This window comes from Pelecanus crispus, chromosome 15, assembly GCF_030463565.1.
Source record: "Pelecanus crispus isolate bPelCri1 chromosome 15, bPelCri1.pri, whole genome shotgun sequence".
In the NCBI taxonomy this organism is placed as follows: Eukaryota; Metazoa; Chordata; class Aves; order Pelecaniformes; family Pelecanidae; genus Pelecanus; species Pelecanus crispus.
In genome coordinates this window covers 3,123,376-3,147,449 of record NC_134657.1, presented here as the reverse complement: position 1 = coordinate 3,147,449, position 24,074 = coordinate 3,123,376, and the positions used below count along the sequence as shown (strand labels likewise).

Sequence of the window (24,074 nt, the reverse complement as noted above, 5' to 3'; positions counted from 1 at the left end):
GGGATGTGTGTGGTAGGGGGGAAAAGCAACAAAACCCAGCCAGCTCAGAGCAAAAGGAAGGGTCAGCAATGCCTCGCTGATTCAGAACACTGCTGAAAAAAGTGGTTTTCCTAGCAGGTCAGTGATCATGTATCTGCCACTAGCCTCTCCCTTCTAGCACAAGCGTAAGAGCTATACCTCGTGGTAGGTCGCTACCACAACCACCACAGTCTCCTTTAGTCTACTCATGCGCCCGCTCCATTTGCAAACAAGCACCTTTGCATTCTCTTTTGCATTGCTCCAAAAACTCGGAGGGAACCCAATAAAAATATCTGGAAAACCAATTCCTTCTCCTTTGGAGAATCATCCGTGTGAACCCTCTGGAAGAGTTGAGTTACGCCATCACTGCTTTGTTTCCACTACTGGAATGATGCTGTCTCCTTGATATCCTCCCTCTATCTCAATCTGTTACCCAAGTTCATATTTAAGGTAGATCTACTGAGGCAGTGACTTATCTTCTGGTATTATGCTTATGTTATACCTAACACAGCGGTGTCCAGTCCATGTGAAGGGCTCCAGATGCGGCTGTGACGCAAAGAACTGGTAACGCATTTCAACATTTTCTCTCCTTATCAGATTCAGATTTACACCAAAGTCAATATTGAGGATCTCAGTGTTTTACACCTAGTAGTGATTCTATAAGCAATCACCTCTTGGATCATAAAACGGAATTCCTAACTTAGCAGAGATTTGCCATTAAGAATTTGGGGCAATTTGAGGATAGCAAATGGTTGCAGAACATACCCTTCTGGAGTTTCCCAGACTATGAAGTGGGCAGCCTTCCCCTGAGACTCCATGACCTGCCAAGTGAAAAAACAGTCAGAAAGGACGGCCGATTGAGTCAATGGCTCAAGACTCAAATTAGAGTCCCAGCTGCATGCCACATTCCCTCCAAGACTTATCACTGACCTTGGCTGCAGCTTCTCCCATCTTTAAAATGGGAATTATAAACCTTTCTACCTCCCTTAATCCCATCTGTTTAGTTTGTAAATTCTCCAGGGCAGAGACTGGGTTTTATTTGTGTGTACAGCACCACATACAGCAAGGTCCTGATCTTGGCTAAGGCTCCTAGGCATGATTGAAATACAAAGAAATGACGGTATCTTGATCAAACATGAACGACTCAGATAAACAATAGAAAAGCAGCTTGATATTTTTTTTTCCTGCAGTCTCTGCTTTTCCATGACTTGTTTATTCATCTCAAAGCCTCAGCAGACATCTAATCAAGCTGTTAAGAGTCAGATTTGTGGCCAGTCAAGCACTTAGGGAGCTGTTAAACGTTCAAAAACAGTTCTATTCAGCAAACAGCTGCTGGTTTTTTTGTTTTTTTTTTTTTTTTTCTTCTCCTAGATAGTGGTATGGCTTCTTTACTCACTGTATACTCACCATTTTCCTATTAAAATTGCATCGGGGTGATACAGTAACTTCTCCATGAAAGGGTCCCATTAAGTTTTGGGTAGGGACACCTGACTTTTTTAGGCCTATCTTGTTTGCACTTTTTGGTACTGATTCAAATCACGCTACAGTTAGACGAAGCAACGATTTCAGCAGGCTTAAGAAAGAAGGAAAAATGTGATAGTTTCCAGATGAGTGTATTATACTAAATTTAACATGCCTTTTGGTACTTAGAATTTCCACTTTTCCCCCTTCCATTTATGTAATTAGAAATCAAGCAGCAGGAAACCGTTCCTATTCCAACCTCAGTTGGGAACAGTATGGTCTCATTCCCATAGAGGGAAACAGGAGACTTGTCCTCACACGGAGATATGTTGCACAGCTTACACTGACAGGTTCAAAAATAGGTTTTGAATAATACAACTTTAATTAAACCAAAACAAATACAGGCCTATTATGTGCTAGTTATATATGCATATATATGTCTCTCAACACAAACAAGAAGAAGCAAGGCAGCTGTGGAAAACAAAAATATTAAATTCTTACCCCACTTAAAGAGCGGTAACAAAATTTAAATTCCACTTTTTAGAGTAAAATTGCGCAGTTTTTCCACACTCACCTTAGTGAATTTCATATTAATGAGCAAGAACACTTGTTCTGATTATTCTCACTCTAGCAATAAATGACACATTGTGAACGGGTATCTAGAAGTGTACCCTCTGAGTTCCATGGCCAGAAGAACCACTTGATCACATGTCACAGTAGATCATACTAAGTAAGAATTAACTTTAGGAAGTTGTATTTGAACTAAAGCAGAGCATATCAGGGTGGGACAACTCATTACCAGGGACACTAAATAAAAATGGAAGCCATCGTCATGGCCCAAATGACACAGCACTAGCTAAAGCTTTTTCTGCATGTCGACAGTCGTTATATTTGGAGCGTGGCTACCGCTTTCGGTTCTCCTGTTTCTTACCCAGGTTCATGCTCTTCTCTCCAGCTGAACCACTGGCTTACCAGACTGCTAGCATCGCAGCACACACACACACACACAGAACTCAATAAAAACACTTTCCAAACCACAGAGGAGCTATGGCGCCAAGGTACATAGTTCAAATTAAAAATTGGGGCCAGATAAAATGATTCAAAATCAGGAAGAAAGAGAGAGATCCCGTTTCCAATAAGCTGTTTTGACCTGAGTGATGAATGCAGTCCGGCAAGGGAGGAGGTGGAAAAACAAGGACATGCTCAAGCAATGGTCCCGGATGGTATCATGCTTTGACAGTCTTTAATGCTGCTCTGGCATTAAAGCTATTTTATTTCACAAGTCCATTGCTCTAGGCAAGCTCTTCAGCTTCTGTTGACTCTGGGCACAGCTCAACATGCTTCTTCAGCGTACAAGATCCACACACAAGTGCCCGGGGGGATGTGGGGGTGCAGGACTGCTGTAGCACCCAGACCAAATCTCAGTCCCATTGCTCAGTAAGATAAGGAGTTTCGCAAGCTCTCTGAGCTCAGAAGACTGCCCCTCAGTCCACCCCCTTCCTTTTTTGGCATGGTTTAAAAAACAAATATTGTGCAACTTGTTTTCCATTGTGTTTTCCTTTCTGAAGAGGAATTTTTTTGTCACTCTTCCATCTGCCAGTGCTCACCATGCAGCAGAACAGGCTTTCAATAAAGGAAAGCTCCCTATCAATCTATACCATTCCCCTTCTGTCTTGGGAGACGTGCATTTACATCTTGTGCTACATGGACAATATGCAGAGAAAGAAAGAGAAGAGGTCCTTGAGACTCATCTCAATAGCTAGAAAATTGTGCTGAGTAAATAAGCAGCGAAGACAACCTCCTCTCAGAGTCAGAAGAGCAGCAGACAACATGCCAACAAGTAATTACACAGACTGGGGTAAACGTAAAGTAGACAGGAGTCACTTGGACCAGTGACTTGCCAAAGTAATAAAGAGCTTTAAATACTTGTGACCCATTCCCAGACATTGAAACCTGTTCTCCCACAGAAAAGGGGTGAAAAAACAATCAGCCTAAACCGTCAGCTCAGAGCCAGATGGCATGTGCATCTGTTTAATTCACCCACTATCCTGGGAAGTTTCAAACTTGGGTCACTCCATGACTCAAAGCTACAAGAGACAGCACTGGCTAGCTGCATCAGTCACACAGTTAGGATTTGCCCTTTTGGATTCTGCCTCTTTGGAGAGGACAAAATTCCAATTTTAAAGGGCAACTGTACAAACAGGACACAGGAGTATTTATATTCCTCTCCAAACACCGGCACAAGCAGCAGGGGTCTAGTGGGTGATTTATGAGGTGGGAACGCTTCTTTGAACTGTATGTTAGATGGGGGTTGCCTTTCCAGAGTGGGGAGGAACGTACGACGGCTGTCTTTTCTGAAGAGCTCTCACAGTGCCTTTTACCCAGGTGGTCACAGCTGCTAGGTACTCAAAACGAAGTCCTCTCCTTCCATTCTTTCTCTCTCTCTCACTCACATACAAAGTCAACACACCAGAGAAGGCCATTTTTCTTTTATTTATTTCCCAGAAGAGCTCTTCCTTGCACTTTCCAGACACGATACAAAACAAGCAACAGAACTTTGTTTCATGTACAGAAACAGTTTGTTGGAGTATAAAGAGTTACTGGTGATCGTTACTGAAGAATGTTGGCTTATTCCAGGGGCACTTCAGTATTCCTGAGGAATAATCATTGATTTCTCCTTCCTTCCCACTGGGATAGTCTTAGTCATTAGTCACTGTTCCTGTAAAGCAAGAAGGCTTATATTATTAAAAAGCCATTTGGGTTCCATACATGGAAGGTGCTGCACAATGTAAAGCAAGCCACTTAGCTCTGTAACATTTCCAGAAGGTAGGCTAACATTTTCATCCTTCGCTAGACTGAGAAGTCGAGTATGGAGAAGTTAAGCAGCTATTTTCATACCAGAAGCATGCCATGTTTTCATGCATATAAGCCCCATTCTGGTAAAACGGGCACTTCAAAACACCCAAACATTATTGTTCAAGTTAACTATTCACAGACTGAATAGAAATCAGATAGAAATCAAAGCCACAAAGGGCAGGAGGAAAGGCTCCAGTTGCCAAACTTCTTGTATTGTTGGCACATCAATACAATCCACATTGCTATCGAAGTAGAGGGTTGTGGGTTTTTGGGTGATAAATAATACAGGCTAAATAACCTGAAAAATATGATACTTTCCATTTTGCAAGGAAACCTTAGGCTATGTAACTCTCAGCCATACTGTTTTAAGCCTTGAAATAATTGCTAGATTTTGATTTTAAATTCAGCTGAAGTCACAGCGACATCCACTTGATCGAATTACTTGAACAGCCCTCAGAATCTTACGACCACAAATTAGAACTTTTCTGCATTTTAAGTAGTCTCTTGGCCTAGATGAATGGCTCTTGCATTGGTGTTAGTGTTTCATGATCAACTTACTAACCCAAAGGATGGGCAGCGTGATGATCCAAGTTACAGCTAGAACAGCTGCAAAGTTGCTTTGTAATCTCCTCATTATTTGGTATTGTGAAGGTCCTCTGTCCTCTCTCATTCTCACTCAGGATTCAGAATTGAGAACTTGATCCTGAAGAATCAAGAATCCAGACTGGATAAAGCCCTGAGTAACCTGGTCTGACCTCACAGCTGACCCTGGTCTGAGGTCAGACTAGATGACCTCCTTGAAGTCCTTTCCAACTTGAGTTATCCTGTGATCCTATGAACTTGACAGGTTTGGAAAACTAGAAATAATTTCGTTCAAGCTAATCCGTGTTACACTTCTCTCTCTCTTAATAAAGCTGATTTTCTTGCAGAATCTCACATTTTGACAAGTTAGCATTTGAACAGAAACTCAGTTTTGTAAAGGAAGTCCTATAGAGTTTAGTTACAACAGTATTTTCTAGGAAAAAAACAGATGAGTGATAATGCAACAATATTTTCCATGCTCCTAACCAACAGAAATGAACTAATTTTGTTGTAATAACCCTGGAGCCATTATCCGTGACACGACATTTTGGAGAGAATTAATGACATTAACCATTAGATGGCTTCATCCACATCTTCCCTCTCTCAGCATGTTCAGCTTCTTTGTGCCAGAGAAAGCTAGTGGAGACAGTGCACTGGAAACTGTTTGTCTAGTCTTGTGCCATGCAGGCAGCTGCGCTTCTTCTGTGAAGTGTCCTTTCAATTACCTCATGCTTCGAAGGACCACCCTTGCTCCAGAGCACAGATTAGTCCTTAATCCAAACAAAATCCTTTCCTAGGCTGACCTGAAAGTCAGTTTTCTGTTGCCCAACATCCCTAGTAACAAGCATCCTTGAATGAATAATGCTTTCTCAGAACACGTGAGCAGGGCATTTACCATTCACATGAAGCCACAGACATGTCATTCCAGTTTCTTTTTGGTGACATAAATTGGAGGAATACCCTCAGGATGGTGCGCAAAGCTAACACGTTTTGATGTGTTAAAATCAAATCCGGCCAGAAGAGCCATGCACAGACTTTTGATTCCTGGCCATGTTGTATCAGCTGCAACCAAGTCACAGTTTCTCTATATTGCTATCCAAAACATTTTATTCTGAAGAAGTTGTTCAAGAATCTTGTTGTTGTCTCCCTGTCTTTACAGGCAGCTGAAGATAGTATTTTAAACAGGTATGTCTGGTAGGGCTGCAGAAGGCTGGCAAAAGCTCATCTGTCAGTAAACCTAAGGAGGACTGGACTCAGCTTACAGCTCTATATGCATCAGGAAAAAGCCTAAAAACACCTTCAGGCCTCCTTCTGCTATCTATAGGCAGATGAGTGATACAGGAGCAATTTTTGCATTCTGTGTACTTGTCATGAAAAGCTCCTGGCAGAACATTTTACCTCAGTACTCTCTGAAGTGCTAAAATAACTATAAATATGTCCTGGTGGATGCCTCTCCATCAGTATCAGTGAAATGCTTTTAGCAGTATATGGCTTTGTGGATCCAAAAGATGCATGCACGCACCGCCCCCTCCCCCCTTTTTTTTTCCAAAGATGTGACAATAATAAATTATCATAAGAACAGCCCCAACTTTTACATGTGAAGAAATAGAGAAAATATTCATGAAGTCAGTTTGTGGACTTAGTGCACTGTAGGCAGTTGGCAAGTGCACAAATGGTTCCTGCTAATTAATCTATTTTTAAATATTTTATCTCAGCATGGTCAGTGACAATACTGAAGTAATTTAAATCATCCTCTTCAAAACTATTTAAAGTGTACAATTTCTTCAGACTAATTATTACATTACTATCCAGTCAAACAAGCCACAAAACTTACAAGTGATTAGTGTTTTCATGTTGAAAAAAACCCCAAACAACCCCAAAACAAAACACCCCCACAGAAGATCAAAGATCTGCTTCCACAGGCAGATCTACCTGACATGCCTTTCACTTTCTTCCTACTTCATCCCTTTCTTCATTCTGAAGACAGAATCTTACTGTTAGTTTAGTTTTTCAGCTTTTCTAAGATGTATTTTTATTATAGGTGTTTTCAGGTTGTGGGAAAACCTACCTGCAGGATCCGTTAAATTAATTCATGTATTCAGCCTAGTAAGTTTACTGCTAAACACACCAGACATTAGAAATTTCTAAAGAGCAGGGGAACCACCCCCGCTTCGGCAACACAAGTTTCTCCTTACTAGTGCTCTTTTGGGAAAGGCGGAGGAATATCCATTTAAATGGTGTACGGATGTACCGTTTAATGCTAACCTATAAACAGTTACCAACTAATAGTAACCAGTACTGATACTTACTTTTACAAATTTACCATGGAGAAGATATGGAGACTGGAAGTCATGTTGACAATTGGAATAAGCCATTCCTAACCCCATCCCTGACCCAAAAGCGATAGGCCATGTCTTTCCTGTGGGGGAAGGCAAGCAGAGAGAAGTTAAAGTCAAGAAAGGCTGTTCATTTCACATGACAGTGATAACATTGTTAAATAAGCACCAAGAAAGAATAAACGACTCAAAGATGCATATTAGGCATTTTCAAATTCTACGAGTCCTAAAATCAGCTAAAAACCAGACCGCTTCAGAAGAACAGGAGTCAGATATCGTATTTAGAATTTAATGGAGAGCAATCTCTGAATTCAAGATATTACTGAAGACTATTCTGTTACCAAGGCATAACTAAACAAGAATTTAGATCAGTTTTAAAACCCTGGCAAGACTGGCATAAACTGATGTCTAGACACACGGCTCCAGTAATTTGGCTCAGGGTTTCCTGCAATTCCAGAATTTGAGCTGAGCACAGTAGGAGCTTAGAGAGATGCCGCATGCAACAACCTTGTTATGCAACAGTTAAAAGTTTAGGTAACTCCATTTCAATGGAAAAGGCATGACCAATAATGAAAGAATTGGTCTAACATGCCGATTAAGTTTTATATGCCTCAAAGATTTCTTCGTTTTAAACTGCACCTACAACAGACAGAAATTAGGCAACCAGGCAGTCAAGATGACTGCCATATACTTACTTTTGAAGAAGATGACTGAGAAAACAATTCCTAATCCAAATCCAGCACCTGTAAGAAGAAATGCAGTGAGGACTAAGATAATGCAAAGTAATAGAAAATTTAGTTCTTTACAGTAATTCTTTGTTCCAACTCAGGAATATCAGACTACATGTTATTTCAGCACACCAAACAAAAATGTTCTTAAACAGAAATTCTGAAAAAAATAATTCTTCTTAAGTAACTGTAAGCAGCTAATTCAGATTAGAATCCCAACATTATCAGAAAGATTTGGGAAACAAACCAGACTCTCATCCCAGCGAAAGTTACTGAATTTCTGTCACCATCTACAATGTGGAATTAAGATTTATTTGGCTCATTGTCAGCAAATGAGAAACACTTAAATGAAAACTTATTGTGTCCTTGAGCTTTAGATTTTGCAGATTAATATCTTATTGTATTTCGTTTATCTCACTACTTTAACTACTTCAATGTGTGTCCTGAGGGCAGCAAAACTTGATGCTTTGTGTTACCCTATACCTTGCAAAAGAAAGCTCCAGGCTGCTTATCTTTCACATCCACAACATTCATTATGGAGCATATTTAAACACATTAGGAATGAATGACTTTTCACATCCTTATACTATATATAGAAATAACTGCAGCAGTTGAAAAAAATTTATCCAAGCACCATTAAAGAACTCAGCTGGCATATTTAAAAATAATTTTTGCTTTCCTTGGAAGGTGTGCTTATGATTTTTTGCAAGAAGTCAGGCAAGTCTGCAAAACTCCTCTCATGACCCAATAAATATAACAATGAAAACTTTGAGCTCAGCGGGTAAATTCTACCTTTCATTATATTCACTAGAGACAAGAATTTTAGATAAGGCGCAACAGTACAAAAGTTTAAAAAAGGAAAAGAAAAAAAAAAAAAGACAATCAGTCATGCATATGCTTATTAAAAAACATACCTAACGGTTTCAGGTTTATTTTGCAGCAAACACATCCTGTTATGGGTTTCAATACTCTCCTTTCAATACAAGAAATCTAGCTTAAGCATAACAAGTATTATTAATTAAAAGACATACTTTTTTTCTTTTAAATATTCCTAAAAGCATGCGATCCTTATTTAAGCTCCTGTTGAATGCATTACTAAGTGGGTTGAGTCCAGAACAATGCCAAAGAATCCTATACCCTCTTGGCGTATAGGAGTATGTTTCTTTTTTTTAAGTTTCCTTCTGCTCTTTAAACCTTTTTCCCTGAAAAAAGGTTTAAAAAAAATATACTAATGGTAGCTCCTACTGAGGCACAGATTATTGAAACAATACTCACTTCATTACCTAGTAAATTAACTAAGCGCCCCACGCTTTTCATTGATTAAAAAACCCTCAAATATTAGAACAGAGATGACCGAACGATGATCTGAGCAAACCCCCTTATGTTTCCTCTCCTGTTAGGACTTCGCTATCCATATCTACCGAGAGCTGGAAGTCAGAGCTGCTTTTGAAAACTCTTTTAATTCTACTACACATTTTCAATTGTGACAGAGGTAACTACTTTACCAGGTCATTACAACTTTGGAGTAGGCTTACAAAACATGCAACTGCAGGGAAGAACTTTGACAGCCTGCCAAGTGGTCCTGACATAACTCCCCCAGACATTTTAGAAACCGAGCATTTTGCAGAAGGTCAGGTTTTCACTCTAATCATTTGCACAGCTAAGGGAAAGTCTCAGTTCCTCAGATGTCTGGTCAGAGCTTCAGGCTTTTTCTGCATTTCAGACAGTAAGAGATACACTACTCGGAGCATCTCGTATAAACAGCTAACTACTCATTCCGTGTCACTGACGGGCATTTCTATGCAGACTGGAAGAGACATCATGCACTACTAAGAGCAGCAGCTCATCCGTGCTAATTCCTCCACTCCCCCTCCCCAAGTAGAGCCTTCCTTCTGTACCTTTGCTATAATACAGCTGGTGTTGGCTCTCGCAGAATGTTTATGCTATCAAGGATAATTACTATCTTCAAGAATTCATCCAACGGACAACTGTTTGGCCCTCTGACCTGACTCCCTCTGCCAGTCTTTTCCTACAATATGTAGTTATGCTGCCTTCTTGGTTTGGGCTGTTGTACTGTAGGTCTGAGCAGGACTTTCTGGAGGTAATTACTTTCCGTTCAGACAGCACTAGGCGTTGTTTGAACTGCCCGGTTCAGAAGGTCTGTCATGCAGTGAGTGATACTGGTCCTACGCTTCCTGTCCAAGAAAAAAATCCCCTCTGCCAATCCAAACAGTTTAGCTAATCAATGAGAAATGATTTACAGGATGACAAATTCTGCATCATCTCGATGCAGAGCCCAGGCAGTTTCTAATGTCACCACATTTTCCACGTTACCAGTCAAACCCACATTCTTTTTACCAGAGTGGTGGTAAACTGCTTACTCTCTTGTCTGAAGAAAAGGCTGCACTAAGAAAGCAGCTATAGTTAATACAGTTTCTTTCCATCTACATCCAGAAATCTTCGTTATCTTGTATTCTCTTCACCTCCTTCAGATGCGCTCTCACATTACACCCCCGTTTGTAAGGGCTCCACACAGATGCCAGCGATGCTGCTTCCTGTTGGCCATGGGGGAAGCTACAGGATACGCTCAAAGGTGAAAAATTTATTATTTCTGCCAACTGCAATTCAGCCTAAGCCTAAAACAAGACCTAGGTCTTCCCCCACACTAATACCCAACACCACGGTTAAGCAGATGTGGTCCAGCATGACTGACCTGTTAAGACAGAACAGTCTTTCCTAAGAAAGCTTTTTTCTGAAGTAGTGATAAGCCTGGTTCTAGGGAAGGGATTCTTCCTTTTCATGGAAACGCACAGTGTCAATTTTAGAGGCTATCACTGCACCCTGTTCCGGCAGGAAGGGGAATACAGTGGCTGATGAGTTTAAAGAGATGATAGTAAGATACCCAGGGCCTTGCTTGATGCAATGAAAATGCTACAGAGAAGTAAAGGAGGAGATCTGCCAGCTAATGGGTATTTGTTTTCTGTACAAGAAGGTAACTTAAGAAACGAAGCCAAAAAAGTACCTTAGCTTTCCTCATCCCAAAGGCAGTGCGGTTCATTCCTTTTCTCACTGAGGAACAGACTACAGTCTATGCTGAAAACTGTTGCTGATCGCAACACCCAACCAACAAGAAACGCTCAGATCTGCCCCCTCACGTCAGCCAGCGCATATACAGCATTCGCTCTTTTCTGCTCGGCTTTGCTGTTTAAGCATTGGTTTTAACTTAAAACCAGAAGCTTTAGCTACCTTTAATTTCTTAGCCCGTCCGGCTAAGAACCTATTTCTGTGGATACTTTGTCACTCATCGTCATTCCACTAGAAAGTATCTGTGGTTATGTGGTCATTTCCTGTGTCTCCAGGACCGAGGGGGAGCTAAACCATCTTGTCTTGGAAGCAAAGTAACACGTTTCATTTTAATTCTATATAAAGTTACACCAGAGAAACAATGGCAGAGCCGTTGATGAGTTTTACAGGTTTAAGTTCTCACATGCTCAATTTCCTTTTAAAGAGGCAACATGTTGCTTCAAAGAGCCTCCCACCTGACCGGGGGACACTCCGTCTGCAGCTGTTTCTGCTAAAGATCAGCACCTCTAGGCCAGGCTTTAACTTCGTAACAATAAAACATGAAAGGTTTATCTTACAATAAAAACAAACGAACACGGAAAAGCTAAGGGCTTGATCCACGCCAGGCACATTTTCCCTCCTTTTCTTGCATGACAGGATCTTTGGAGGAAAAGGCCACAGGAAAGAGTACAAGGCATTTTTCACCTCCTCTGACAGTTTAAAATGTTTAACTAGAAAAACAGTCTCTTCCACTCCACATCTATCATTTCAGCTTAAACTCCTTTACAGTCAGTGTCAACAGGCGACAGGACAGTTCTGTGGACATCTTACTCCCGCTCCCCAGCAAGCGTCCCGGCCGTACGGACCGGCACAGCCACACGGAATTGGTATTAGGCAGAAAGCCCAGGCTCCGAAACGTTTTCATTCTACTTATTTGGCTCGTACACCTTCCAAGAAAAATGTCACAGTACCTCAAATCCATCTAACACACAGAAGAGCACGCGCCGTATACCCAACAGGACATCATAAAAGTGTCTCGGAGAGAAACACAAATCTTCGGGATGGGCTGCTGCCCCATAAGAACATCTGGGAAAAGCTTTTTCTATAAATTTAATCAACAGTCCCTCCAACAGCGATACTACAGGGTTCTTTCCTCAGCTACCCAAGTAGCTACGGGCTGAAGCAGCTATTAAGACTGCCACACCTACATACACTTTTCCTCAATAGCTTGAAACTTAAAATAGAAGGATTAAAATACGCTCGTTGACATCTGGCAAAGGTGTTGCTGTTACTATAGCAGTTAGCAGTTTTTCAATTACTTAATCTGATGACAAAAAGAAAACTGTTATTTTCCTCGGCCATTCCTTACACACAAATACAAAACAAAGAGCTTCAGCCTCCTCTCCTTCAGATCCTGTTATTCTATAATTAATAGAAATGATTGAAATAAAATGAAGAAGGAGCTCCTGGAAGATGGCTTCTTGTCCTAAGAAAATAGCAACTGCTCTGTACAGCTCTCTAGAACAGGTCACGGACTTGTCCCAACAGAGAAGACTTCTTCCCAACTAGAAAGAGAGCTTCCATTAGGATCAAGAAAATCTATTGAGCTCAGTTAGTTTCTCTCTGGGAACAGTGACAGCAACAGCTTCAAGGTCCCACAGCAGATCTCACCCACAGGCCTGATGCACTGGAAGTTTCAAAAATGAGCATTAGCTCAGTCTAGCCCTAAAATTTGCTTTAGGTAAGGAAATACCCAAGAAAAGTCAAGATCTTCAAAACAAACAAAAAAGGCGAGCAACTCTCAAAATCAGATTCTCCCTCCTGTTGTTGGGTGTCCCATCCTGCCCCCCTCCGATCCCACCTGACAAGACACGTAGGTATTTGTTTTGCAAAAATGGGGAGGAGAGCCTTCTTCATACACCAGGGCCTTTATAGGGCAGCAGTTAACACCAGTTAGAAGTCCGAGACCATGAAATCACTCATTTACAGAGAGAATTAATTTTAAGCAGACTCCTAGCAAGGTCTTTCGTGGCAGGAATCAGCTTTTCTTCAAGCACCAACTTTGAAGTTTTCATTCTCATCTCCCCCGTTGTGTGGATTGTTTACATAGCAGACAGAAAAATGAGCAAGGACACTAGAAGAAAACATTGTGAAACTATACACCAAGTACTCAAGGAAGAAGCAGGAAAAAAAGTGTGGTTTGTTTTCTTCTAGCATTTGACTGTAGTAACACAGAATAGTTGGAATGACAGAATATAAATATCCAACTACCATTATAATACAAAAATCCTGACATGTTTTCAGGGGCCGCTTTCACCCTTAAGCGCTCCTGCAGTTCAACCGCTGCCCGAAGGCTAACCCTTAGATAATAAACATCAGCACTTTTGCACATGGACACACAGCAGCAGTAAGTATCGCTGTTAGCCCAAGCAATCGCAGCAACAGTCTCGTAGCTGGACCAGAAACTTTTCATCCTCACACCGGTGAATGAGCTGGCGAGAAGAGTGGAAGCTGCTCTTTGAATAGACAGCACAACAAAAGATCTTTTAAGCTTTTAGACAATACCGGGGTTGCGCTCGCTTGAGAAGCACACATAAGAAATCAGCAAGATACTCATAAAATGGAAGATACACCTCTGACAGAAAACTCTGCCTTGTCTTACTGCAATAAAATACTCCACTAATGAAAACAATAGCATTGCTAAAAAGAAAAGTTGTGATGGAGTAAACACATCCACATTTAGGGCTTTTGCAAGCCAAGCTATGAGGGTTGGCAATCATGCTTCTTCACACCCATCCAACGTAGGTTGACCATTACTGACGTCTACTGGCCCAGCTAAGAAATAGAGGCAGTTTAGAGCAAGAAGCGTTACGGTGGCATCTCACTAGCAGAAATGCGAAAGAAAGAAGCCAGATCCCTCTTCAAGTCCCTCGCTATCAATTTATTATCATCAAGGATGTGCCAGCAGGATTTTCCTCAGAGAAATAATCTGATATAACAACGAGTTGTTCCCACCTACTGCTGCAACATCTCAAGGACCAAATGAGTGCTTTAGGCTATCACTTGGCTGGAGTCCCCTTCCCCTGGACAGTGTCACTGTGTGCCACCTCCCAAAGAAGGCACAGCAGGCATCTTACCAATGCACTAATGCAGAGGACAAGGAAGTCAGCGCACTTTGGATTCACTTCCAGCAGAGGAGATCTTACACAGCCTTGGATTTTAAATGGCTACGCTATCGGATGGATGTCACAGCTCTTCTTTCAGGTTTTCTTGTACATCAGAAGTATTGCCAAGAGCAGGCTGGAACAAGGGTCGAGCGGGGCTTCCCCCAGCGTCGCTCACAGGTTCGGTTAGCGAGCTGATCGGGCACATCTAGGCAGGGCAGAGCTTCCTGACTCAGCTGGATGGCCAGCCAAGAGGAACAGCAGGACACAATGCAGCTAGAAGAGAGACATGGATTCCTGAAGATTTTCCTGTCTTTTTCTTCCAAAAGAAGATAACAGCCCCTTGATTTGTGCATGGTCATTGTATTCAGAACTCTGCTAACAACATAACTAAATATTGCTGTTAGATTTTTGACTAAAAGCCTACTCTCGGAACAGCATTTGTCCACCTCCTCCAAATAAGACATTTTTTTTGTTGTCTGTATTGCCTCCCTGCACAGCCTAAGCCATAAGCAGTTAATATTTACGCTACTTGGTCTGCTACAAGATATAACTAGCCGAATTGGATCTTCTCCCATACGACAAAGCAAAGTAACTTGGGGTAACAAACAAAGCTCACATAACAACGCAGTTGTGTGCTCACATAATACTGGTGTTCTCCAGTATTAAAAACAAAATCCCAAATGAAGAACAAGTCTTTTGACCTGGTAGCTAAGACTGGATGTCGATGTTACAATTGCCAAGCAAAAAAAAAAACCCGCCTCAAAATAGGAATTTCAGGATTTTTGTATATTTAGAGAAAGTCTAATCCAGTTTTCAGGACATATAATCAAGTTTTATCATTATATAGACTGACTTTATCCTATTCATAACCATGTGAAGGATTATTTAAAAATACTGACATTGCAATCCATACAATGATTCTTTCTGAAATATTCAATCTGTGGAATGACACAATACAATTTCACCCTTGCCATTAACAGAAACAGCTATTCAAGCAGGCCAGAGGATGCAAGCCAGAAGAAATCACGTAACAGTTGCAGGAGAACTGAAAGTGCCCTTTTCTCTTAAAAAATTCCTATTAAATGGAAATTACAAGCATTTTATTTGCAGATGTCAAAACAGAGGATTAGAGGAAAATGAACATTAGTACACTGGGTTACCTATAAGCTTCCAGGCTGAATTTTGGTCAAACACAGACATACATCAAAACATTTGTCTCCTGGAAAAAAAAAAAAAAAACAAACCAAAAAACCAACCCCAAAACTTCAGCACAGCAATTTAACACACAAGCCAAGAAGCAAACAGCTTTCCCAGGCTTACCTTTCCGTATCAGGTAAATTACAGTGTTCAACTCACTTTAACTGACAACAGTTTCAAAACAAACCAAGACACACAGGCACACAAACCTCCCTCCTCTTACACACATACTCTTTATCACCTCCCTGTTCCCTGGAAATGGCATATAATAATAATTTGTCCAAAATTATAGCCTTGCAGAGGAAAAAAAAACCCAACTCTGTCAGTCCTTCATGAGTAATCATCTTTCCAAATAAAGAGGTATGAATTATTGATCAGTTAAACAAACAAGCAAACCCTTTAAACAGGGTTTGAAGGTGGTAGGTTGGAAGAAGACCACAATACTATTTACTTCCCTGTCTCTCCTCTGCAGAGCTCTACTGATAAAAAGGAAGAAAGGGTTGTGAAGGCTGGAAAGGACACAGGAATTTATAAAGCTTTGCAGGCTGGGAAGAAAAAGAAAGCCACTGTACTTTGATTCTGCTTCTCCACACACAAAACAAGCAACTTTTCTGATCGGTAAGAAAAACCAGTATCAGGAAGAAAGACGGAACAGAAAGTTAGAGTTATTTAAATATCTGCTTGGGTGAAAAGTCTTGAGAACGGTGCGAAACCGGAGCCAGCATGATCTGGATCACCCATCAGAGAAACCAGCCGGTCAGCCAAAAAAGGACGGCCTGGCCCACTACACACAAAACACTGGTTACAGATAGATTTAGAAAGGGAGGGGGAATTAAAATACCTAGACCCATCCTCATCATTAGCAAAACAAATAAATGTCAGTCCTACTAAAAAGGAGGTGAGCACATAAACTCCATTTAACAATGTTTCGATGTTTTGTGCAGGCATACAGGGGCTTACAGTACTTAACTCTTTGAAATTAAATACTGTCTTAACAATGACTGACAACATATACAGTTTTTAACTAACAGGAAAAGGAAAGAGTTTTAATACTAAATTACAAGATGCATACAGGTAGTGACCAAGAGGTCAAAAATATAATACAGCATTTCAAAAGAAGTAACATAAGCTAAATGTATATTTTTGGACGTTTTAGTGGCAGGAGTTTCTTTCAGGAGCTTGATCGCCAACTGAAACTCCAAACTACAAACACTACAACTGACTACAAACACACTGGCTTAAGCAACTGCAGTGGAAAGCCTGTCAGACTAATACAAGATAGGACAGGCTGCATAGCCCCCAGCTATTATTTAAAAACGTGCTATCACTAATAAAGTCATCCTGATAGCTGCTACCTCCCTTTCTCACTCGCTTCTGTTTCCCATGTCCCTCCAGCCCTCAAATTAATCCACAGGAGTTATCTGTCTCTACAGTTCTCGCTGTAGAACTATCGTGCGTGCAAGGCTTCAGAAATTCAGTACTTTCCTTATTTACAGGGTCTGGAATGGGAAAACACAGGGCTAATCACAATGTTTGTTTTTCCCCAGCCATTGGCTGGAAAGATCTCTCCTGCAATAGCGCTCAGGAAGGATGTAAAGGAACGTACAGGAAGGAAACTGCAGCCACCAAAAGGAAAAGTCCAACAAAGAAGTGAGGATTCAGTAAACTTCTATATCCCACTAACAAGCAATGAAATTCTCAAGTAAAAACGTTTATTTTCTTTCTTTCTTTCCAGTATAACAACCGCCCTTGGTAGTTTATTGGAAACTCCAGCAAACTTTGCAGCAATATTACAAAAACAATCATCACAACCACACAGGTTTTTCAAGTCCCTGCAGAGAAAACAATCATTTCCACTGAGATAGTCTGAGAAAGTTTGTGTTATGAGCACTCAGTTAACAGTTTGCATAGCTAGGCCACCGACTCACTTCACATTTAAAGGCCATCATCATCTTCAGGCACAAACTACTGGAGTATGAAGCAACTTCTGGGCTGTTCCGACTTCCAAAGTTCATACCGAGTCATTTGTTGTTAATGCTGTGGAGGAGGTTACCAGCACAGACGCTTCAGTTACTGGATCAATCGTAAAAGCACACGAAGCAGAAAAATGCTGTCACACATGAAGAGAAACATGTGTCTGAGGCCATCACACTGGGCTTAGTGCTAAGGATAAAATTCAAGAGCTGCAGCCCATGTGCCCTTTTTGGGCAACCTAATGAAAGACATGAGTTTTACCAAGACCTCTACTCAACGCCATCGTGAAGCTAACACTGGGAATCCTTGGTCTGCAGCACTAGCGCAGAAAGTCTAAGCACATTTTCTTTCTTCTGTTGCCGCTTTAGGATGGAAGAAAACACCAAATTAAAACGGAAGGTCTGCTCAAGAGACATGTTGCATCGTAATCAACACAGTATCCACTTCTTTCAGCCTCCCGGAGAGGCTTTCCATGTACAGGATTCCTACATGTACAGCTGCAGCATGGAACAAGTTCTTGTTTATAATTTGGCATACTTAATATTTTATGATAAAGCAACCAATGCTATGGAAACATAAACATGTCTGGATATGTTTGTCAGACAAACCTGAATAGAATTTCATAAGGCAAAACATTGCTCTGGAGCACTTGACACTTTTCAAAGGCCTGTTATAAACAATGGAAGTTTCAGTTTACTTAAAATTATTAAACATCTTTTCTAATGGAAAAGTATTAGGCAACTAAAACCCTGAGTTTCTCATCAGCTTCCAAGCATAAGGCCACTACAGCAAGAAGAAATAAGCATTCACATTTCTCAGATATTATTTATGGTTCTAAAAGAGATTTCTGCACCAACATGGAGCGCATACCTTTTGCATCAGATCCTTCACTTCTCACTCTATACATCACATTTAAAGATTTGCTTTGGTACACGCACTTCATAAAGCCACAGCCTCCATCTAATTGATTTACCAGCCTGTCACATGAAAAGCACCGAACTGCGCATACACAATTACGATCACTCATAAACCTCACAGCTCTAAGCAAAATGTTATGAATGGTTTGTTGCAGATCCGAAGCGCTGCAAGCACATGCACAGTCCTAACTTTAAGGACAAATAAGCATGGAAGAAAATCAACGGAGCTGCTCCCCTACTTACTCCTTCTATGATTCTTAAAGAACAACTGTCTGCAGGGTTGGGACACTGGACGAAAAGCTTCTCAATGTCAAACTGCGCACACTGTACTAAGTAACACATGCCAAAGCTATCAGCGTGTCACGCTGCAGATTGCTTTTAATAAACACAGCCCACCTCGTACACTGAGTGATGGGAACAGCTCTGCAGAAACAGATTTTGAAAACCAAGCCGTCATCATAGCGAAACTAAAGGCGGGCAAGGTCGTGGCACTGAAGGACCCGGTTATGCCTACCCGGGGCCCATTCATTCGGGGCGGGAGGCGTCCCGGGGGCCGCGGAGCTCAGCGCGGAGGGAGATTTCCCAGGGAAACCTCTCGTCTTCAACAGGGGGAGTAACCAGAGGGTAAAAACCACCCTCCGCTACCGGATCGCGGGTAAGACGGGCCCGGGCCGGGGAGGAGAGCCCGGGGCGGCCCTAGGAGCGGGCCCGGCGGGGGTCCGTGCCCGTGGCCAAGGTCACCTTGCCAGGCCCGGGGCCGCCCGGCTCCCTCCCGCCGCGCCGGTCCCCGACCCCCGGGGGCAGCGCTGCCCTGTGCCGAGGGCAAAGCCGCAGGACACCCCGCCCGGGCCCACAGCGCGGCGAGGCCGCCGCCGCCGCCCTAGGCCGAGCCCGGCGCGGCAGGGGGCACCGGGCCTCACAGGGCCCTTCCCCGCCGGGCCCGGCCGCACCGCGGGGCCGGGCGGCCAGCGGCCCTCCCAGCCCCGGGGGCGCCCGGCCGGCAGCCACCGCTCCTCCCCGGGTCCTCCCCCTCCGCCCCGTCCTCCCCGCCCTTACCCAGCTTGACGGCGGAGTCCGCCAGACACCGGTCCCACTTCCTGCCCAGCTCGCCCTCCGACGCCATCTTGGCCGTCCCCTCCCACCTCAGGCCGTGCCCTCGCCTCCTCCCCCCCCGCAACTCTCGCGAGATCTGCCGGCGCGGGCCAGGGGCAGGCCCCCCACATCTCGCGAGATTTCCAGCCGGCCGCCGTTGTCGAGGTTACCGGCGGGAGGGCGCGATGGCCGCCGCCGCTGCTCGACCTTGGGCGCGGCCCAAAACTCGGCTTTTCCCCCTGGGACCTGGCCCACCACAGCCCCAGCCCTGCCTGGGCCCCCTCTCTTCAGCCGGGGCTCCCGCTGTGTCCTTGTGAGGCCTCGTGTCCCTCAGCCTAAGGCAGGATCCCCATCCTCTCCGAGGCCTCGGGCTCACCCCCGTCGCCTTGCTCCCCTCAAGGCTCTCACCTCATCCTCGGTAAGAGCTGCAGGCCCCATCCCTTCTGCTGCAGGGTTCAGTAGATCCTGCTGGACACGCATTCCCGTGTAGGTTTTCCCTCAGCGAGGCTCACAGAGGTGCTGAGTCCTACGCAGCTCCTGTATCTTTGCTGGCTGTCCTCAGCATGTCTTCAGGGCCTGAAATGAGGTACAGGTGTGTGACAAAACCAGCTGTTGCCAATCCCTATCAATGTCCCAGGGATCACCTCTTTTACTTAAGAGCCTTAAGCTGTGCCTAGGCCCCCCACCTTCTTGCTTAATTAGGAAAAGGAGCTGAATAATATCAGGAAGAAAAGAATGTCATCATCAAGAAGTTATTCCCTACAATAGGACACTAATGTTAGAGTAAGGAGTTGTGGGAAGGGTTCCAAATGATTTATGGGTCTTTTGGCACATCCTGAAGTGCGCTACAGCGTTGTGGAACCAGGAATGTAAGTGTGAATAGTTTCAAATTTACTGCAATGAACTTTATATTGCAAATGTTGTGTAGGCTTTCTGGAAGTCATTTTCCAGAAGCCTTGTGAAAAAATACAGAGTGTTTTTCAAGTAATAATGTCCCCATTCATGCTTACTAAGGCAATTTTTAGCTGCGATTACTTGTTTTGATGTCTTCAAGTTCTGACAGTTTTCTTTCTTATCAAGTTGGAGAGGAGGAGGCTCTGCTGCTTCATGAAACTGGAAGTTCTTGAAAAAGTCAGGCTAAAGCAACAAATAGGAGTTAAAACTCTGTGAAGTTGGCAACAATTTTCCGAAGTTGTTATTGTTTGTGGTTTTTCATTTGTCTTAAAAGTGTAACTGGTTTTGATGTAGAGCAATGATGAATGATTTTTTTCTATGTTTGATTTAGTTTAACTTCTTCACGTACCACTAAACAATCACAATGGCCTATTACTTTTACTTAGTTAAAAAATCTAAATGGCTTTTTTTGGAAGGCACATGGTTAAACTAAGCCCTTGCAGATTTAGAGGTTTCCCTGGAGAAGGCAGCTCTTGTTCTTCTGTAAAGGGAACCTCCCCCCGCCCCCCAATTTGCTCAAATCAGTTTGCATTGCTGCATGGTCAGTATCACAAATAGAACCACGCATCAAGTTACTTATAAAAATACCAACAGGACCAAGCAGTTTTTTCCCTGACCAGATAAAGCAGTGTTTTCTGAAACCACTGACCCAGTGGTATGTCCCAATGTGCCAGCTCCGCCCTCCCGCTTCCAAACAGCTCTGGAAAATATCAGGAGGGGAAAGATACTTGAAGCCTCCAGATAATTCTTTAATTTTTTTTTTTTTTCCCAAAATTAAATTCCAGAAATCAGTGTTTAAAAACGACCCAGAAATGTGGTCTTCTCTTTGGCAAAAAAATAAATACGCGGTGCAGGCCAATGTGTAGTCTCACCTCACACTTACTCATTTTCAGGCTGTTAGGCTCGCTGGAAAGCGCCGTTTCTTTGGGGATGAAGGAAGCGGCGGTGAGCTGTTGGACCATAAGGCGCTTCATAAAGGGTCGCATTGCTGTGTAATGGGCCTCAATGCATTTTGACAGCCTTGCGTCGGGAACCTGGTGCATTAAACCCTTTCGAAGGAGATGGAATAGTTCAGTGTAATTGTTTTGAACGTCTAGCTTCCTTCTGAGAAATCAGGCTGCTTCTTTTAAATCCTGGAGTCACTGAGTGATCAGAGGGGGCTCTGGAAAACGTTATCCATTAAGGATCTAGAGCACATTCTCTGTACCCCTTCCCCACCCCAGGGAAAAATTAAGGCAGGAGGGAATGTGTCCAAAGACAGCCTTTTCTCTCCATTGCTATAGTTACTTGGCAATTAGACTCTCTCAGTGTAATATGGAGTATTTATTATTGTGTGACTCCAAGGTGATGTTTAGAACGTGCGGTTTTGAAAAACCTTTTTTGCATTTTGCAGCCCAGCATGTGCTGTCCCAGGGTTCCTTCCCTCCCTTCTCCCCTCACGCTCTCTTCTCCTTTCTTTCCAGTAAATAAAAATATGAAAAAAATAGAGGAGGCTGAAATTAAGCCAGAAAGCTTAAAAAGAATCCCTGCCTTTCTCTGACGGAAGTCAACTTTTAGTAGGTTCAGACCTTGTATCACCGGTTTTCTTAACTATATACCTAACTTGAGTTGTGTATTAAATTAGTAAGACTACTCACAGACTAAAAGTTAGGCATTCACCTATAAGCTGCTGGTTAGTTTTTCAACAGATGGCCATCAAACAAGCTAGAGGCAGAATTGGGAATCTAAGATGAATAAATACCACTATTATTCCTGAAAATCGTTATTTCCCTGCTGTCTAGTGGAAGAAGCCATGCAGAGGGCACATCCATGTGTACACGTGGAGGTGAGGAGCTGCTCTGGGGCTGCACCAGCCAGAATTCGAAGCCCCTTATCAACATCCCAGGCCTTCTTTTCTTTTAACTGTTAGCCTTAGCTTTGCCATAGTGCAGTAGAGGATGGTTCACCTTCACCCCAATAGTTTTTGTTTAAAACTTCCGAGCAAGTTTCTTTTAAATCTTGATCCTTCCCTAGGATGAGTGTATTGCCTCTTACCCTGTTTTTTTCAAAGAAACCTATAGCATCCCTACTGATATGCTCTTGATCTCTTCTTTTCCAAAGCATACATGTGTAAGTCCTCCCATACTTTTAAATAACATGAATTGCCTCCCACACACACATTTTTTTTTTTTCCCCCTGCCAAGAGTAGCAGTGATCTGCATAGGAAGACAGCAGTGTAGGAGTTATCTGCTTGAAATGGTTGACACAGCCTTGGTCGTGGGCCCCCACTTCGCTGTCTGTACTTCCAGAACGCTTCTTTCATGTTACAGAGAGAATCAGAGCTGGGCAGGAAGCTTCAACTCTCGGTCTCCACTCAGTTTATTGGGTATTTTTTTTTTTCCTCACAGGTACAAGCCGCATTCACCAGCAGATACTGATGCTTATTTTTCTCTTTGAAAGCCTTCTTGCTATCCAAGCAACAACAAAAAAAGTCGAAGTCCTAAGTCTGAGGAAAAAGAAACCCCTCCTCAGCAGGACTTTGCCCTAAAATGGGAAAAGTGCCAGAGACTCCATTAAGTCTACTTTGCTATTCTTATTGATTTTATGTGGAACGCAGTCGGATACTGTGGGGACAAACAATAGTCTAAAGGCTGAGGTAGACTTGCATTAGGAGAGACAGCTTGCGATGCAGAGTGAAATATCATTCAGTCTTTTCATGGTGATCATATTCACGTTAATAAGCAAGTCCATTTTGTGTCTGCGCTAATGTATTTTCATGCCAGTTTTGCAAAGCTGATGTAATGTTATATTCAGTAGTGTGGTACTGCTGGTTACAGTTGTCAGGTACGGCTGATTGAAGTGGAACTTTGAAAAATGGAACAAGATGTGTCACAGCTCGTTGTGCTAATTCTGCTTTAAGCTGCTTTTGCTGTGAATATGAAGTTTGCCCCAAAAATCTCTGGAGGAAAGCACTTGCATGGAAAGACTGATCTGAGTTTTTGCTAACTCTAATGTTACAGGCATAAGCACCGCTATGACACTTCTCGTGTTTATTTGATGTGTACTATTTTGTGATCATTTTTGAGTTTAGTAGTAGAAATAGGAAAAGAACTAATGTACTCTATTGATAGACATTTTCTAATGAGTCAGCCTGCAAAAGAGTGCTATTTTTCAGCTCTTTAAGTATGTTTTTCCATTCGTCCATGTCACTGGCTAATTCTGTACAGATTCTAACTAGTGAACCGTGACTATTGTATTAAGAAAGAATCCAGGCCCTTACAATTCTTTTGGCTGGTATATTAGCAAGCTTCAAATGAAGTGCAACGTGTCAAGGAAAAAGTAAGGGAATGGAAAGTTTTGTTTCTTTCTGGTGCATTTAATCAGCTTCTCCTTGATTCTTTTTTAATGACAGGCTGCAGACATTATTACTACAGTTAATGACCAAGTTTGACAAGAATGTTCTCAATACTCTCTTTGCTCAGGCTAAAGACATTTCTGAAAGCTCCTGTCTATCAAGCTTTCTGTGCTTAAACTATTAAAGTTAAAAGAGCAGTCGCAAGCGCAGAAATAAACAGCATCCTAGGATACGCAACTGAGTGGAACGTGCTGGAAAACGAGTGATCCCAGCAGTCCTGCAGTCCACGATTCTGGACTGGTATTTTAAAAAAATGCCTCATAGTCCTTTTCTGAAACAAGCACTGCTGGGTGTCTTGAGGTGGGATTTCAGATATGTCTCGGTCACAGTTGTCC

The 24,074-nt window shown here is 42.6% G+C and overlaps 1 protein-coding gene across 1 annotated transcript; it reads right to left on the bottom strand.

Annotated features, from left to right (window-relative positions):
- Nucleotides 1-3,953: 3,953 nt before the first annotated feature.
- MICOS10 (mitochondrial contact site and cristae organizing system subunit 10) lies at nt 3,954-19,429 on the bottom strand. The gene is made up of 4 exons (XM_075721570.1): nt 19,356-19,429; nt 7,949-7,996; nt 7,227-7,336; nt 3,954-4,198 (listed from the first exon to the last, which is right to left on the bottom strand). The coding sequence occupies exons 1-4, from the start codon at nt 19,420-19,422 to the stop codon at nt 4,190-4,192; spliced, it is 234 nt and encodes a 77-aa protein (XP_075577685.1). The 5' UTR covers nt 19,423-19,429; the 3' UTR covers nt 3,954-4,189.
- Nucleotides 19,430-24,074: the final 4,645 nt, after the last annotated feature.